The 18,990-nt window shown below is 42.5% G+C and overlaps 1 protein-coding gene across 7 annotated transcripts in view; it reads right to left on the bottom strand.

Annotated features, from left to right (window-relative positions):
- PSD3 (pleckstrin and Sec7 domain containing 3) overlaps window positions 1-18,990 on the bottom strand; it is a 274,398-nt gene that overhangs the window by 98,296 nt on the left and 157,112 nt on the right. Inside the window, exon 1 of one of the 7 annotated variants that reach the window (XM_081085036.1) lies at window positions 9,015-9,471. The exons of the other annotated variants lie outside the window; for them this stretch is intronic. Within the exon in view, the coding sequence (XP_080941162.1) occupies window positions 9,015-9,173 (159 nt within the window). The 5' untranslated portion in view covers window positions 9,174-9,471. Of the gene's footprint in view, window positions 1-9,014; window positions 9,472-18,990 lie in introns of those variants that run through there. 7 annotated transcript variants of the gene reach the window in all.

The following is an 18,990-nucleotide window of genomic DNA, read 5'->3' as shown; positions in this document are numbered from 1 at the left end:
GATTAGGGCGACAGGATGATAAACTTCATGTCCACAGTTAGAATCTGTTTGCTGGGCGGCATGCAGAGGTCTTTTTATAGATGGCTGGTAGAAACGACCCCTGGGGGGTTTGACATTTCGAGACATCTCCAGGCACCGCATTTGTTCTGTCATTTCCATGCATCAGGCAGAGCAATGAAGACAAACCAAATGGAAATATTTTTTATCTAAAGCAATCGATGCAGCCAAATTAAATAATCTAATCCAGTGGCTACCAGGCTTTTGGATGTCATAAAACGAAAAATTTTCCAAAGAGGCTTTGGGAATGCACACAGAATTGTCAGCTTTTCATTTTGCCAAGTGAGGAAATAAATTTAAACAAAACAAATGCTATCTACTATCGCTATCATTCCATAAGAATAAGTAATGAAAACAATCTCGAAATAAAAGACTTCCCCAACAAAGGACCAGTTTACACTAACATTTTCACTACAGCCTGAAACTTTGACAGTGACTGGCAGCAGAACACAGGCTAGTCCCATAACTGCTAGAATACAGTGTTTGGAAAGATGTAATTTTAAAAAGACGTCTGTATTATTTGGTATTTGCTAAACATAAAGTTAATCAAGATACACAAATCAGTCTGGTCATTCCAGTTTCATATATACCTATGTATGCTATTTTCCTTGCTATTCATTTTAATTTCTTATCAAGGCAATACATACAAAACATTTTATAATAAAACATTACTAAAAGGCTCAGAATGAACATAATAATTTCTTGATTTACCTCTGATTCTTGCTGCCCAAAGGTAACCTTTCTAAAATTGTTTAAAGTTCTCACTGGAGGATATGTTTTTTAGCGATTTCTTTTTTAGAGAGAGTCAGACAGAGAGAGAGGGAAACATCGATGTTAGAGAGAAACATCAATTGGTTGCCTCCTGTATGTGCTCAGCCGGGGATTGAACCCTCAACCTGGGTATGTACCCTGTCTGGGAATCAAACCTGCCACTTTTTGGTGTACGGACGATGCTCCAACCACTGAGCAACATTGGCCAGGGCAGAGGTAACCTCTTTCAATTCCTTTTGGGTTTTTCTATTTCAGTAGAAATTTCATGCTATTGATTTTCTGCATGAAACTCTGGAAAAATAGCACTTAGCTCTCTTAACACACACACACACTCTCGCTCTCTCCACACCTAGTCCTACTCAAGTCATATCACAATCACAATTTGGAGGCACATCAGTACCTATGTTATTATGATTGTAGATATAAATCGCTCCTGAGCTATGTGTGCATTATGCTAACTTTGGTTTTTTATGAACTTTTTGTTTTCCCTGGAGTTGATCATCACCTCATTTTGTTGTGTCCTTCATTTTCTAAGAACCTACCTCTAATTCATCTCCACAATCTCCAACACAACTGGAAACCTCTCCTTCCAGGCCGTCACACCATTACTCTTTCAGGGCACTGTCGGAAGCATCCTGGAATGCTCTCTTCTGCTATCTCCTGCTCAGCTGTTGTCCTAGGGCTTACCTTCACCGGCATCCTGGTGACCCCTTTGCCTCTAACTAGCACATTTCCTGGGTGGATAACGTGCCTTCTCTTCTTCAAGTAACTGAGAAAAGGTACATGGGGGGACACAGAGGGAAGAGAATGCCTACTGTGAAACGTGTACGCTTCACGTAAACCTGCTGCTTTCAATGTGGGATTTTCACTACTGGCCTTGACTGAGCCTGATTTGTTAAATCAAAAGTTTCTGGGTTCATCTCCCCAGAGAGGAGTTGCAGATGTGGGGAATACGATCCCTGGGACAAAGTAGAGGAGGCCATCTGGAGGGTCCAGTCACGAATTCTAAAAGCTTTACAGGGATCTTCGTGTTTTGACCCACCGCCCTCAGAGGTGGCCAGTGCCTCTAATTCCTGGGCCTTTCCAGTGTTCCGCTGGGGGAATCGGCCCATTCTTTCCTTGGCTTCGAGGTCTGCAGACACTTGGGCTTCAGCTTCTCTGGGGTGCTAAAACAGCTAATAAGCCTATGTGCTTTGTTGACATCTTGAAGGCATCCTATCTTGTCCCCTGAGTTCTACTGTTACTTTAGTGGTGTTGGCGTAGGCACCTTCAACTGCTACCTTCAACTTTGAGTTATGCTTTGCAGCATATAAATACCACTTACTTATGGTCTCAGAGATCCTAGCAAGGAGATGAGGCATACAAAAATCCCTAAAAACACTACCCAATCATAACAAAAGTGTTCTGAAGAGCCTTTCTCTAATACCTGTTTTTTAAAAAGTGTTTTGCGGGAGAGAACTGTCGAAATCAGCAGCCGCTGGTGCTGTATCATCCTTCTGACAGTGAAAAGCCTTCCTCTCCAAGCACTTTTCTGTCTCTGTCTGCCCAGTATGTCTAGTTGGTGCATCAGTGCACCAACCCTTCAGTGCACTGATGCTGGGTTAGAAGGGAGTTAACTAGACCCAACCCTTCAGTGCACTGATGCTGGGTTAGAAGGGAGCTCCAGGGAAAAGCTGGTAGAAAGGAAATCCCCTCTCCGGAGCAGCCGGGCTCCTGGCTTGGTTGAGTTACCTGCTTACCTCTGAGATGCTGTGGGTATGGTTCCACCACAATAAAGCAAGTTGTAATCTTTTTGCTAGTGGAGGGTCTTGCTTTCAATTTCTAAAAAACTTAACACTTGTGAAGCACAACAAAGTGAAGCACAATAAAATGAGGTGTGCTTGTAGCGGAATCACACAAAACCCTGGCTCCTCAGATTTGAATCTGGTGATGACACGGATACTGAGGTGTCCAGCTGCCTGGGGTACTACCTCACATTCTAACATTTAACCGCAGGCTACAATCAGTGTCCTGCCACAAAATGAGTCAGGCTATGAAGAGAGGGCCTCGCCAGCACTTTCTTAAAAATTTTGACATGAAGCATTCTAAGTAATCTACCTAGAAAAACACATTCCACTGAAAAATCAGATGATGTGTACACAGACAATACACTAAATGTTGAACCATCAGATGTGGTAGAATGGATTTTTTAAATGCAATAAAAAGTAATCTACATAAAGGATAAGATAATGCTCAAAATCTTAACTATAATCAAAGGTAAAAGAGTAACTCCCATGATAAATATTGAGGAGCCACCTTACCCAGCTATTCATGGTTTCTGCATCACTAGAGATGAGTAAATAAAATAAAAATAAAAATCTCCAAAAATATCCTATTAGTCCATAAACTGAATGTAATTCCCAAATTCTAAACCAGGCAAACAGGTATGGTCTAAAAACAGACTGCAAAAAGGAAAGGCACATCCTGGAAAATGCAGGCAGCCTGGTCACTGTGTATATTTCCACACAAGAGTCCTGAAGGTTAACTTCTGGTGTCAGGATACTACTAATCCCCCAGGATCTGCAACAACAACAAAAAATCCAAGTATTCTCTCCTCCCTTACCCGTCATTGTAACAATACTTCACAGATTTTTCTTCCTTCCTCTCCTTGAGTCTCATAAGGGTACTATAAGAGCTTGCCAGGAATGACAGTGTGGACCAGGATTTTCTTGACAATGTTCACACACTGTGTGGGAGCTCAGAAACACCTGCTTTAGGACACCATCCCTGGGAGAATGTGTTCAACTAGAAAGGCATGGGTGTAGCACATCAAAAATGCAGTACTGACACTGGGAGTTATTTTAGAGGCACTGAAACCAGGCACACACCACTGGCACTTTCATCGAGTGGAAACCGGTAAGTAGTGTGTGGTGAAGATCTGCTTTTAATTACATTCAAGGGTCAACAAGTGTCATCTCATCAGGAGCACAGTTTGCTCAATGTCCTAAATAATTATTTGTATATCCTTTTTTTTAAGGTATTAATTTACAAGAAAATACTGGCAGGATCTGAGATATTCAGAAACCTAACAACAAAAACCAGCATCATTTTGTTAACTTCATAATTTAAAAATAAAACCAAAAGCAGTGAAAAAAACCAAAGCACTCTATTTTGGGGCAAGGCTGACTTAAGTCTGAAGAGGGTTAACAGCTACTGATAATGATGTAGTCTGTCGAGCTAGCTTCCACAAGGGGCCAGGTCTCTTTTTAAGACCTCTGTGGGGTAAAGGTTATATGAAAACATAAAAATGTGTTAGTCTAGCAGCAGCACACCCGAGGGGAAAGCATAACTTTGATTAAATCATGGCAGAGATTTTAACCTGGACATAATCAATCAATCAGAGGGTCTGTGGGAGGAGCTAGGTCTTATGGGAGGACCTCTAAGTCCGTGTGAGAACCTACAGGGAGAACCCTGTTTACAACAGAGCTCTATGGTTGTTAACAGCCGCTCTCCTTAACTTTCTCCTCCATCTGTGTCTGGTTCAGTGTGCGCACGTGGTTCGCCATGTCTACATGCACTGGATCGCAATCTTTCCTTTTTCCTAAATAATCCCTTTGGTGATGGAATGCCTAGCCCAATCTGTTTTTCTAGTCAACGACATCTTGGAACACAAGAAGTAACTCCAGGGGGAAGACAGTAGAATTAATAAAAGAAAATTAGAGTTCTGGAGATAACTGTTTTTATCTTTGCATCACCAGATTTACTTTGTGAAAGACACCTCCTCCTGCTGCTCTCACGTGCCCGGCTTATAACTAGTACAGAGGAGTTTTTGATGTTGGGAGCCCAATAGTTTAAATCTTACTGTCCTTCTGAAAAGATCCAGCTAACGGGAGAATTTATGAGGTTAACCGATGTTTTGCTTCAATTTAAGAATAAAAAATACATAAAAAGGCATTTGCAGGAAAATTTTCACATTAACACTATGGATTTACCCCATATTAGATGACATATCCGTTTTTGAATAGGCAGATATAAATGATCCATTGGACCTGAATCTCCCTCCCAGGCTCCAGACTTAGTCTAAAGGACAGAAGGGATCAAGGAAGGAAACAGCAACCTGCAAGCCTCTCATGGAAAACTTCCGGCTGCAAAAGGGCATTGTAATGATTTCTTAAGGTCCCTTTGTGTATAGGCTGATTCGGGGTGGGGGATGATTAATATTTACCTAACGATGCTAAAGAAATAACGGCAAAGCCTGTGCAGGATGGAGACAGTCAAGCCCATGGTGCCTTTCAACACGATGGCAACACGTTTGGCAAAGCGATGAACTAGGCCCTCCATCCTTTAACATGTTTATGGTTAACATCCGGCACAGGAAGAGGGTCATTCAAAGTACATATACAATTCACCTTCCCCGAATCTAGCTCAGTCTTTGGGTTTCTTACCCGTATACAGAGGAAATAACCCCCACAAAATTTCTAAAATTAACAATGCTCAGAACAAAGATACCGTTTTGTCAACCCCTGCATTTTATGGATGAGTCTCAGGGAAAAGTGACTCATCTAGGTGCCTGTTGCCAGTTAGTGAGCAAAACCCAGGCTAGATCACCAGGCCGCAGCTCCAGGGCACAGGAGCAAACAGCCACATTTTTATCTTGCAGCACCTAAAGGAGTACCAGGGGATTCACTCTGAAATATCACTGTGGAAGAACTTGATTTATTTGAATAATAGCTTTAAATAGTTCATTCTGAATCCAGACTATAATCAATTAGAAAATTCTTGGTGTAATCTCTAGTCTCATACTATTCCTAAAAAAATTCCTCAAGGATTCAACCATGCATGTTATGGTCACCCACTACAACATAAAGAAACAAAAACAAGGAGTTGAGATTTCCCCAATGTACAATGTATAATGTAGTTTGGCAAGAGACAGGGAAGGAAAAGGGAATATTATCAACATGAACTTTTGCTGATTTAAGTTTCAACCTATAGTTGACTTACTCAAATTAAAAATAATTCGTATTTGAGGAGAAATGCGGAAGTGTTTGACAGAATTGAGGCTTAATCACCATCTTCTTATAATACACATACCAAATTCTGGAGTGTTCACCTTTTAAGAGATTGATTCCAAAATGTTACTTCTGTCAAAGGAACAGCAACGGGTGGGGGGTGGGGGTGGGGGAACCTGGCAGCAAGAAGGTCTGCACTGCCCCCTGATGGTCAGGAGCCTCACTCGTAACTCTTCCAATATCAGACCCTTCAACTGATGAGTAACTTACATCGAAGTCAGACATGCCTTCGCTACAAATGCATAAATATTCTTCTAAAACATCTTGACATTTATGTCCTGCTTCAGAATTCGATGTAAAGAATGTTATCTAGAAAAGAACAAAGCCACGCTCTATCCAGAGGTCTTAAAAGGATTTAAAATACCTTAAAGGAAAAGCAAAAAGGCTACGCAAGAATTAAATTGAAAAGAAAACTACATATCGACTGTGTTTCAGTAGTTTAAATAATGTTCAATATAAACCACAAAAGATCAGAAAAGTCAGTTTTCTGAATTTCAAATGAGAACAAGGAAAGTTTTTAAGATATTTTGCTAAAATCAAAGGCAAGAGTATCAATCCTTTCAGAAGTCCTTTAACACTTGCTTCAAATGAAAAACAACAAAAGAATAAATCAGATAAAGAGTGAGGAGTACGATGAATCGATATGCAAACAAATCAATAGCTTTTAATGAACAATAAAACAAGTTAGAAATGCAAAAAATGAAAACTTTCAAGGAATACAAAACATGTTCTAACTCCAACTCTGACAAGCGGCAACAATTATTATGCCTGTTCTAGAAGGAGCCAGCATTCCAGAGAGACAACATTAAACCCCAGGAGCATATCACAAGTTAATGGACCCATCCCCTTCTCTGGGGGCAGGGGAAGATGAGGGGTAATCACTTCGAATCATTAGATTAGACATTTTGAATGAAGTGTCAGATAATCAAAAAAGTGTTATTTACATGATTAGCAGGAATACCGATTTAAGTGCTAAAAAAGTACTACTAGGACTAAGTAAGGTGAGTGGGAATTCTGATAATTAACCTCTGGATAAAATGTGTACCCTGTGGACAGGAATATGTGTTGATACATATCTATAACAGAATTCAGTTCACTAGCTTCAGGGTACAAGCCTATAGTGTTTTTCAGTTTACTTCATTTAGGGAACAAAAATGCCAGTAAAAGATTAAGTTCAATTTATCTAATTTCTAGTCTAATGGGTTTCTATTAGCTACCTCCAGTTTTCAATTTTAAAAGACTACATAATCCAAAAAAATTATCTCTTGTGAGATATTGGGAACTTGGAGATATTCTTCAACACACATTCCAGAACTTATAGAGACCATATATGCCTCAAAAATATTATTTAAAAATAATTTGACTATAATATCCAATATACCATATGATGACCTATTAACCACAATTCTACCAGGAGTCTTTTATACTGTTGACTCCTAGCAATGTTTGCAATATGCCTCAAAAAGGCTTGGCTTTCTCCTGCATGGATGCATATCAGGAAAGAACCTGTTCTGTGTAACAGAGGAGTCCGTAGGGACTTCTCATCTTGCATCCATGCTAGATTCCAACATTAAAGTACACAGCCATGATTCTGGGTGAGTAACCTAACATTATGATGCTTAGATTTCTTCGGGATTGGTGATAGTGGGCAATGGTCTGTTAAATTCCCCAAAGCCTCTGACTGCATACTGTGGGTATAGTCCACATAAACAAAACCTCAAGATGCTTCTCAGCCCTCTGCATAGAAGCCAATTTTAGAGGCACATTGAGAACCGTGCCTACCTACATCTGGTTATTTAACAAGAGAATAAGCCACCCAGGTCCATCTCAGCAGGAGACACCAGTCACCACACCATAGGAGGTCTCAGAACAGTTTTAGTAGCAACCAACACATCCTCATGCAGGTCACAGGAACAGGGCTGTGAGGACACGTTTCTCCCTGAAGCTACAGCTTTTACAAAATACTGAGGGAAGAGCTACAGCTGAAGACATTCCAGCTAGAAAGTCTGCTAATGATTGATGGGGTTGGATCCCACTGTGTCATAATATAAGGGGGTGGATAGGAAGCCAACATGTTTCTTAAAGTCACACTCAGGTATTTTGTCCCTTTCCCCTCTCCCCCTCCCCCCCAATATTCTGAGGGGCACATGTCATTACCAAAGTCTTTTAATAATGTAAATGGCACAGCTGGGACTGGGAAGGTAAAAGCCATGTGCCACTCAGTGGGTCTGGATATAGAACCCCGGGAAGACTGAAATGACACTGAGCTCCACCTCCCGAGGCTTTTTCAGTACATCACTAAACCGTCAAATCTCCATCATAATCGTCTCCGTCTCCGCCAGAGTTCTGTGATCCTATGATTCTATTATTCCATTTTTAAACCTGTGGAGTGGGAGTGTTTCTGAGTACCCGGCTCACACAGATGGTGGTGGGAAGACGCTCAAGAATATGCATGTAGTAAATGCCCATTTCACTACGTAATCACTTCCTTCACATTTCATATGAACAGAGTGTCTATTATCCTACAGACAGGCTACCCCCCCCCCCAAAAAAAAACCCAGTGACTAACAGCAGCAGCTCAGCATCAGCACACATACATGTAAGGATCATGAAAGAAGAAACCCTTCCCAATGACATACACCTGAGGTTGAGGCTCTGAACAAGACAAGAATGGGGTGTAACAGGACCAGGTCACTGTATATCAGCTCCACATACCGGGGGGAGCGCAGGAGGGGAAGCAGGGGGAACTCCCTGAACCATAAAATCCTAGAGGATGTCTCTGTATCCCCGATGTTCTAAAAATACACGGCGCTGACAAATCATTTGACAACCTTTCTGAGACTAAAAGCAAGATCAATGTGCCATCCAACACTTTCCCATGACCATCTCATTCTGAGCACTGCTTCAGCCTTCCCTTCCACAAACTGGCTCTTTACAAAACTGACCCAGGCCACAGCCATCCCTCCATCTGGAGTTCACATACCCACTCCCTCCTCATCTCACCGACTATCTTAGAGCCATTTTATACACCTGACTTTCTCAGGCTGTCACTGAACATCAGACACTGGCAAGGACTGCATCGAATTCTGTTATCCGAACATACAATTGTCTGCATGGCTTAACATGGTATTTCTTTACCTTGGTCTCCTTAGCAGAAAACTCTGAGGAGTTGGAAATTTTCATAGACTTTGACCGGTGGGATTGCCGCCGGATAGAATCCTCCCGGGAGTATTTCACGGAACCTGAGGTCCTCACCCGCACCTTGCTGGCACTCTGAACACTGTTCACGCCAATCATTTCGGAGGCTGACTGGGGAAGGGGCTTGGAGAAATAAAAAGGCACTTTCCAAACGCTGCAAGGCTCTGATGCTGGAGGAGCTCTGCCAGGTGGTGCCTGAGCAGCTCGGAGCGCTGCGATCGCGTTAGCCGAACGCACACCAGGCTGCCTCCCCCAGCATCTTCAACTACCCAGTTTGCAGCCAGTCTGATTGTTCCAGGCACAGCTCACGTCACTGGCTGCGAAGAGGGAAAAAAATGCAATCCCACCCCTGCTACTCGGCTCTCTTTCTCACACACTCACACACACACACACACACACACACACACACACACAGACACCCCATATTCACACACTGGAACAAATGGCAACTGGCCAGGCAAGCAATTCATTAACATTACAAATAGCAACACTATTTCTCTGGTGATATTGTGCAGCAAGCTCATTAATGTCAACAACAAAACAGAGATACCACAAATAAAAGTCTCAAGTAATCTGTAAGGCACCTTTGTGGGCGGGAGCAGTGATAAATTTCCAAAAGGAAAAAAAATACGGCTGGACATCAAAGGGCTCCATCAATTACAGGCTGGTAAATGGATAGTAGCCACAAAGGCATCTCAATGACCATTTATTTTCCCCTTTCTTGATCCAGGCCGTACATTGTTTAACGGTAATTCAAACTGTATAGATTTCCGAATTAAATGTTTCTTAGAACCTTAGACTACTACAGCCAGATATTTAAACAGGAATTATGTCAGCTTGTAGGAGAAGTCAAGAATAAAAATGTTCCGCTGCCTCCCTGACATACTGAAAAGTTAAAAAGAAGACTGGTTGGTTAGCACATGTTAACTTCACATCTGGCTTAGGGGGAGACCAATAAAGCTAACGCGATCAATAAGGAGCAAGGTGCGTTCCCCAGGGCTATACATGCTGCCAGGGCACAAGAACACGGTAACCTTCTGAGGGAGAATTACAAATTGGAGATTATTAAGAGCCCAGACAATTTCAGCTCCTGACACATGAAGTTAGCTTGGGGCATGATACTCAGGATTGCAATGCCTCACTTACCTAACATCCCCAGGGTAGAGGGTCAGCCAGGAAAGCCTCCAGATAAAGGAGGGTCTAGTGACTGTATAAATAACACCTAAAAGAGTTTGTAACATGTTCATCTGGGAAGTGCGTGCCCATCCCACCCCTCAAATCTGAACTTTTCTTTGATGCCTCGGGATCACAAGTTTTGTGTAGCACATGGCTGAGTCCTGAGCACTCTCTAGGGCATGCGGGGCTGTCTCCTCCACTGTGGATGGGCCAGGCAAGGCGGTGTGTGGACTTGGTTTTGTTTCACCCTCACATCACGGCTTCCCCCCACCCTCCTCTAGGCTTCTTCACTTTCCATCTCGTTTAAGTACTTGATGCTTCAATTCTGCTATAAGCAAAACAAAGACATCAACTGGTAGAATTTGGTCTAAAATAATGAAAGATAATAGGTTTTGGAAGATCTTGGGGCTCTCCTCTTCTTTAAGAATGCTGAGTTTAGAATCTATGACATTATTTTAGCTATTTTGAGGTACATTTTCCTCTCTTGACAGGTAATTTGAAGCAACCGAGTAACTGCCCTTTAAAGTAAACTTAAAAAATTATCCTAGCGACTTTACACTTTACAAAGCATATAACATAAAGAATGGTGTAACTATAACATTATGATAAAACTGATCATTTAGAATATGCATAGTTCTAACTTAAACATATGATGATCCTGTAGGCAAATAGCTCCATTTAACACAAGTAAGTCTGAGGTAAAATCCTTGAAGGAGCTAACGGCAGAGTCAGATAGAAACGTAAGAGGATTATGCAAAAGACATGGGAGAAGCCGCCTCCACGTGGCTATAAACACAGAACACTGGTTTAAAAGAAACACATCTCTGGGTCACCTGCCAGTCACCATAATGAGAAACTAGAATATGTCTCCTAATGAACTTAATTTCCTTTCTCCACCAAAAGGGTTCACAAAAAGAATAAAAACCATGTGCTGTCATGCGCAGAATGGAATCCGATACACAACTCAATTTCTGGAGAGTTTAGCAGAAATATGCTATCTTTACCCCAATAAAACATTTCATCGTAATGTTGATGAGATGCCACAGGAAGTTATCTCATGTTTATGTGAACTGGCCCATGGTAAAACTGATTTGGTTATATATCATTTCGCTTAAAGTTGTAGACCCTATTGACAACTCACTCTATGTTTTCTTTGCCCAAAGACTGCCCAATTGGCATTATTCCTCGGTAATGTCATTACTAATAAAACACTTCCACCTGTTTAACCTGCTTTACAGAAGTAACCCGCTCTCACTGTGATAGCACGGCAGTTTGGCGAGGGGGTGAGCGATATTACAGCCCCCACTGCAGAGGACAAGTCAGTTGAGGAGATGACGACAGATCATCATTCAGAGCCTCACTGTAAGCCATCCCACAAACCACACTGTCTTCCACATACAATGGCTGTTTGCATTGCCCTTTCCTTTTAAAACCAGAAATGAACCTTATTGCAGGTCAGGGCGATAAGCCTTCCTCCACCTTCCCCCTCTCTCTCTGTTCCAATCAAATTTGCACCTGGATGGAGCAAGCCCACAGCTGCAACGCCTCTGGTCGTCTAAGAATGAGCCACATATGATGCCTCTACCTTATCTGAGTATGTCCTCAAGAGGAGTGTCAAGGAGAGGGCAGGACCCCCAGGCCTCAGGGCCTGTGCTGCTCTGGCTTTATCCCAATGACTTACACATAATTCTCACCACTTTCCAATGGCGCTGGCACTGTCTCTGTCAGCCAGGGCTGTTGCTTCAGCCCAGGTTAGTACACTGAACTACAGCGTCCACTCAATCCGCACAAGAAACAGGTCCTTTCTGGAACTTTCTTTATGACTCCCATCTGCTATCCTCCCGCCTGGAACTCTGTAGCTCCGCCCTGATCCTCCACATAGCTGGCTGCTCATCATTCGAGGCTCAGTTCAAAGGTTACCTTTTCTGAGGGACCTTCTCCAGTCACCTTCCTGAAAGAGCCTACATCCCCGCCCTCCATCCTTCTCCAGCACTACTGCTACCTCCCAGTCTGTGCAGCACTCACTGCTGTCGGACTTCACCTGCGACTCTGAGCCTACAGCAGTATCCAGCAGGAGCAGGACCTCAAGCGCTATCTGAAGAATAAACACACTCCTCGAAGGTAGGCAGCTTCCTTCCCTTCTCTACTGAATTTCATGTCATTAAACTTAAAAAAAAATTTCAACTTATTTTTTTCCTGAAAAATAAAGTTCATACACAACGGTACAAGAGAGTATGCAGTGAAATTTAAGTTTTCTTCCCACACCAGCTTCCCAGTCCCTCTGCCCAGAAGCAAGCACTCTTGCCAATTTCCTATGCACCTCCCAGAGATAACCCAGCCCTGTGCTCTGGGGGAGTGAGTGTGCTTCTCCTCCTTATGGGCCATAGATGTCCTAGCTTCTTTGTTTCTTGCTACTTTCCCCTCATCAGCACACACAAAGCTACCTCACCCGCCTTAGTAGTTGCATGCAGTACTCCAGTGTGTAAATGCAACATGTTATCAGGGTCTTATTATTGGACCCCTAGTTTACAGTCTTTTGCTATCCTAAGGATGCAGTGACGATGCCTTCAATATATCACATCTTAAATAACATTTGGTTTTCTAATTGTTCTCCAAACAAGTCTTATTTTCCTCCTTTTATTTCACATCGCCCACAGTCGTGGTGTTAGGTACATATGGGGTTTGCAACTAGATTTGAAATGAAAAAAACACTTCAAAGGCCCACTGGGTGGCCCGTCCCGCCCCTCCTGCTCTGAGAGGGATGACTGTGCTTAGCTGCTGGCCAGCCTGTGCAGAGAGCCTGCTTGCTGGGAAACACAGACAGGCCTCCTGGAGTGCAGCAGCTGTTGAAAGTACAGAAATAACTGTCCATGGAAACTTCAGCAGAAAATAAAGGTGACTTCCACATCCAATTGAAATTGTAGGAGAATTCTATTATGCAAATTAATTAACTGGAAGGCATCTCTTTCTGATGCTCTCTCTGACTGAGGACACATTTTAGTCCATAAGCCCTAACAGGCTTTTAAAAAGTGTCCCAGTGAATAGAAAAACTCTCCAAACCTACCCACAGGCAAGGTCCGGAGAAATTAGCTCAATGTAATACATTGTGTGTGTGCCTACAAGGGATTAGTGCTGGGGATATATACAACACCCACAGGATAAGGCCTCTAACTTCAGGCAGCTCGAGTTCAGTTGGGGGTTGGAGGTAGAAAGGACAGGGAATTCAACTGCCATAATTATAAGTGACTGCCTTCAGGATATCAGTGAGCTGAAGACTTGCAGATGAGAAAGACAGGAGGGTATCAATGGTATCCAGGCAGATGCTTCCATCCTCTCAGAAAATGTCATGGAACCATTAAGCAGAAAACACTTTGAAGACTGGAGAGAAGCCAAGGTGGTCATGAATTCTAAATACCAATTGTCCAGAGGTGCAATTAACACCTACATAGAAGGGCTAGGGGAGGGGAGAGGTGGGAGGTCAGGGGAGGAAATCAGCTTCAGTTTATTTTCAGAACAGAATGGTGGGTGGAATATTCACTTAATTTAAAAGGAGTGCACGGCTCTCCCTCGTTCTTTAGATCATACTGGTTTGAATGAAACAGAGGGAAGTGACAGAACGCTGATCTGGAAGTCGGAGTCAGGCGCTCACTGGGGCTTTCTGGCAATGACTGTCACATGGCCCAACATCTCCTAGAAGCTGATGCTACTGTCACAAAGGCACTAATGAATGATTTCTTGTCTAGATAGTTCATTTGGACTTAATCTCATCGGTAGAGTTAGAAGTGTCCTTAGAAATAATTGCTTAAATTTCTTCATTTTATGGATGAAGATTCCTTGAGACCTAGAAACATGACCTCATGACTAATAAGTGACAGAATGGACTTGTGTCCAGGTTTCCTAATTTCCGATAGATGCTGTTCTCCTATGTTCTTTGCTTCTTGAAGGTTAAACAGTCCACGGCCACACATATTTTCCGACTGCAATAAGTCTTGGAATGGTTACCTTGAAATGGAAAATTCAATATGAAGAGACTGACTCCTGAAGTGAAATGGAGGCTGGCCACTCATATAACAACTGCAGAAAGGAGACTAAAATAATCCAGTCTCCCCATAGCTCAGGAAATGGTCGCGGGGTCCAGAAGAATGTGTGGCAGCTTCCTGACCCAGACATGGCAGGAGCGAGGTATGCATCCTTTCGTTCTCTGGGTGCTATTGCTTTCTATACAGCAACGTGATAGCAACATTAACTTCCAGAGAACGATGTCTACTGTAGTCAGTGAGAGAACACAGAAACGCTGAATGGCTTTAAGTATGAAAACCAGATAAATGTGCCCTGGCTGGGTAGCTCAGTTGGTTGGAGCAACACCCCAATGCTTCAGGGTTACAGGTTTGATCCCCAGTCAGGGCACATACAAAAGTCAACCAATGAATGCAAAAATAAATGGAACAACAGATCGATGTTTCTCTCTCTCTCCCCCCACTTCCTCTTTCTCTAAAACAAATCAACCAATGAAACAATAGATAAGTTAGATAAAAACGTACTCCCTGTTTGACTTTTCCTGTCTTCTTCCAGGCTTTCCCAGCTGACACTTTTCTAGTCTGGGACTCGTGCTGAACCCCGGCAGATGGTGGCAGCCTATATGCATTTCGTGCTCAGACCCTGGGACCCCATCCCCATCCCCAGGTGGTCCATCCACATGAGCCTCATGCAGGCTCCCCTGGCTGACATCTGTGTTAAGGAATCTGAACTGCAGCCCTGTTGCCACGTGTCATCAATCTACCACTTTAACGGATCGGACACGCCTCACAGACTATTTTCTGAAATTGGACTCAGATAATTTCTCCCAGATTAGACACTGAATCTGCTCTCTGGTCTCCTTATCCTCCGATCTCAGCCAAATGAGCACATTTCACAGACCCTCCCTTTTGTCCACAGACCCTTTCTGTAAAGGTCTGATAATCCTTCTCTTTATCCATCTCCTCTGGACATAAAAGTGAAAAGTTCTGTCCAGCAGTGGGGCTATGGGTTTCCTTGGTTCATAAATCGTTATCCAGAATGTAAACTAAGCCTGATTTTAATGAACAATCACTGTCTCCAGTCATTGGCAGCTGGAAGTCAAAATCCCTATGACATGTTCTGCCTATGAGGCTACGTCACCTCACTCTACCAGCCTTCCATCCTGCCTGTACTATCACATGCTTTAGTGCCATCTGTTCCTCCAACATACAAAGCAACAGGATGGGGAAGAAATCTTTAAATAGAACCTTCTTACATTCAAAATTAAATAACATTCTTGAGGGGAAAAAACACACCCTGTAAGCATGAAATAGTCCCAAACTTGAGAAAACATCATTTCCCTTCATAAACCAAAGCCGGTAATGCTAGACGTTTAGGCAAGGGTCATGTGTCAGATTGCTCTTTAGAAGTACAGGAAAATATAGAAGGAAGACTGCACCTGTGTGCGAGTGTTCATAAGACAGTTCTTTATAACCGACACTATCACATTCAGCTCACACCTTTCCAAACTGTCACATGGAACAACACACAGAACCTTATCTTGTAACTATTAGTCTTTCTGGAGGGGTAGAAAAACCTGTCATGTATACCTGAGACACTATAAATTCTTCTCTCTGTGCCACAAGAAGGTACTCTGCATTCTACCCCCAAATACATACAAAATGCAAACACAGAAATTGTATCATTCCAGGGACCCAAAAGCTGTTCTTCCAGTGAGTACACTAATAATTACAGATGGGATGGTAAGTGCCAAGAAAGTATTCTGTTCCACAGCCCACTCAATTCAATAATCTCTTTATAACAGTGTCAATTCGACTAACATTCCCTGAGTGCCTAAGGCATGCCAAGCTCCGCACCATGGTCAGAGATGGCTGCCCTTGAGGAGCTTCACACCAAAGAGAAATTATTATCTACGGAAGAAACACTGCCAATCAAAATATATGACTCTACTGCATTACCCCTTCTCCCAAATTGGCAGAGAGCATGCCACATGTTTCTGTCTCACTTTCATTTATCAGAAAGTCATCTAAAACCACACAATTTCATTTACCATTTCTTTGCTTAGTTCACTTTGTAGTTTGCATCCCTTTCTTACCAGTTTCCATCAGTCCTTAATAATTTCAAGTCATATGTAATTTCACCAAAAAATGGTCACCATTGGTGCCACATACAAGGAACTGTAAGCTGCAGAGTGCAGAGGACAAAACACCTGTTTAATCCTGTTCACCCTTGTGATTTCCCTCATTTACTCTGTTAGGCGCTAGAAATAGAATAAACAAAACCAAACAGACCACTGCTCCCACTGAGCTTACACTGAGATAGACCTTAATCAAATAATCATTAATTAGTAAATAATCAAATAATCCCACAGCAACGGTGAAACAGGACCTGTGCCCCTGCTATGAGCAGCAGCACAAGGTACTCAAGGTTTCCAGCAGGTTCTGACTTGGGCTTGAGTGCAGGAAGGCTTCCCCGAGGAAAGATGTGAGGCTGAGGTGGGACTGAAGGTTGAACAGGAAAGAGAGGGAACAGCAGCAATTGTAGCACAACAGTAATATCAGTGGCTGTACAGTTCCACAAGAATCTGCAAAACGTTAATTTGGGGGCATTTTCTGTTTCCAAACTTATCCTTGGCTTTCAATCTCAAAAAGACAGTAAACCAAAGAGATGGCACTACATGGATGTTATTTTATCTTTTCAATCAGCAAGGTCTCCCCAGAATTCCAATCAAAAGAAACAGAGAGTTAGGAACAATTTAAATCCCTTTAATATCAACACTGTGCCTGGGGCTCCAGGTCATATCCGGGGGTAGATGGTCCAGTCGGGAGTTTGGGCTGGCACCAGCTCCCTCTCAAGTAAACTGAAAGGTTTAGAAAAATTCTGGAGAAAATTCAGGAGTCTAGTCTTCTGTGAAATAGCTAAAGGCTACACTACACTATACATGGGCATCAGATGATCAAACTGAGCCAGACTTTTCAAAGTTTGGAGGATACAGGGCTGTTTCAAATTCATTTCCTTCAACCAGCTGGTTACAGTACTGCCACTCCCAAATGAGTCCTTAACAACACCTGCAGGGTTTCTATGGAACCAGACCAGCTGGAAATGTGCAACCTTCAAACAAAATAAGACAACAGATTTCTATTTAACACTTTCTGCCTCATCTAAATTTCAATGTGGCTAAGACCCCAACTGTGGCTTCTACAAGGTTAATAGCACTAAAGGCGGTGGGAAAGTGCCATGGTGAGGAACTGACCTGTGTTCACATCTGGTTCCATTACTGACTGGATGTATCAAGTGGGTAAGTTACTTAAATTCTTAAAATCTCTATGAAAAAGGGAGAAATCTGACTCACTGAACATTTGTGGACTTGAGGCTACTCACAGGAACAACTTCCTACTTTAGGAGAAACCCCCACTGTGTGCCAGAGGTTGGGGGATGAATAGGACATAGGCTGGGCCCTGTCCTGTAGGCTAGGAGCAAACCCGTGTGACCTAAGCTTGGTCCCGTGATGCTCCCAAGAGAGTGACATGAAGACCCAGTCAGTGACAGAGCATCCCTGTTGTAATAGTGGCGGCAGCTGCTGTCATGGCCACATCTTTCCCATGGAAGCAGCTTGGCATTTTCCTCTGCTGTCAGCCTTCCTTAGTTGGAACATGTCTTCCTCCTGTGATTCTCAAACTGCCTCCCCATCCACCTCGTGAGCTACCTAATAACCTTCCAATACATGCCTTAAGTTATTGAGAGTCAGTTTCCTTCTTTTTCTTTCTTTCTTTCTTTTTTTTTTTGTAGTCAAGAATCCTGGCTACTACAAATGACATTATGGGAGATGGTGGAGAGGAAACAAAGATGAAGCACTTAGCATAACACCTGATATGTAAGTGGCATATTTGTGGTAACTGGGTAGTAACGCTAGACGCCGATGCTCTGAAAGTCTTGTGAGTTTGAGATCTGCATATACTGCTGTCCGAGTTTGAGACAAACAATAAAGTAGGTGAAGCCAGAGCTTTACTTCAGTAACAACGATGAAGAAGATCCTGGTAACTACCAATGTCCAAGCCGCTAAACAGCAAATACTCATCAATAAAACATTCCTACTCTTGTACCTTAAACACCTACCCACCACTCTCACCCATCCCAACCCCTGCCAGCCAACTCTGCTCATCTGTTCCCACCACTACTTGCTCCCCAAGTCTCTGGAGAAAACATTCAACAGAACTCAAATTAATTAATTTAAAAGTAAGGTGACTTCTCCAGATGAAAGCTTTTTTCACTTCTTACCTAATTAAAATTATTATTTTAAATAGTCAAGATGTGGAAGCAATCTAAGTGTCCATCAATTAAGAAATAGATAAAGAAGATGTGGTGCATATATACACTGGAATATTATTCAGCAGTAAAAAAGAATGAAATCTTGCCATCTGTAACACTATGGATGTACCTAAAGGGTGTTATATGCTAAGAGAAATAAGTCAGACAGAGAAAGACAAATGTCACATGGTTTCACATATATGTAGAATCTAAAAAACAAAATAAGCAAACAATACAGAAACAAACTCATGGATAAAGAGAACAAATTGATGGCTGCCAGATGGGAGGGGACTGGGGAATGGGTGAAAAAGGGGAAGGGACTAAGATGAACAAATTGTCATATATAAAAAGTCAAGAGGATGTAAAGTACAACATATGGAATAGAGTCAATAATATTGTGATAACTATGTGATCC

Source organism: Myotis nattereri (genome assembly GCF_964212035.1).
Source record: "Myotis nattereri genome assembly, chromosome: 2".
In the NCBI taxonomy this organism is placed as follows: domain Eukaryota; kingdom Metazoa; phylum Chordata; class Mammalia; order Chiroptera; family Vespertilionidae; genus Myotis; species Myotis nattereri.
The sequence above is the reverse complement of the archived record's forward strand: the minus strand, read 5'-3'. Positions and strand labels throughout refer to the sequence as shown.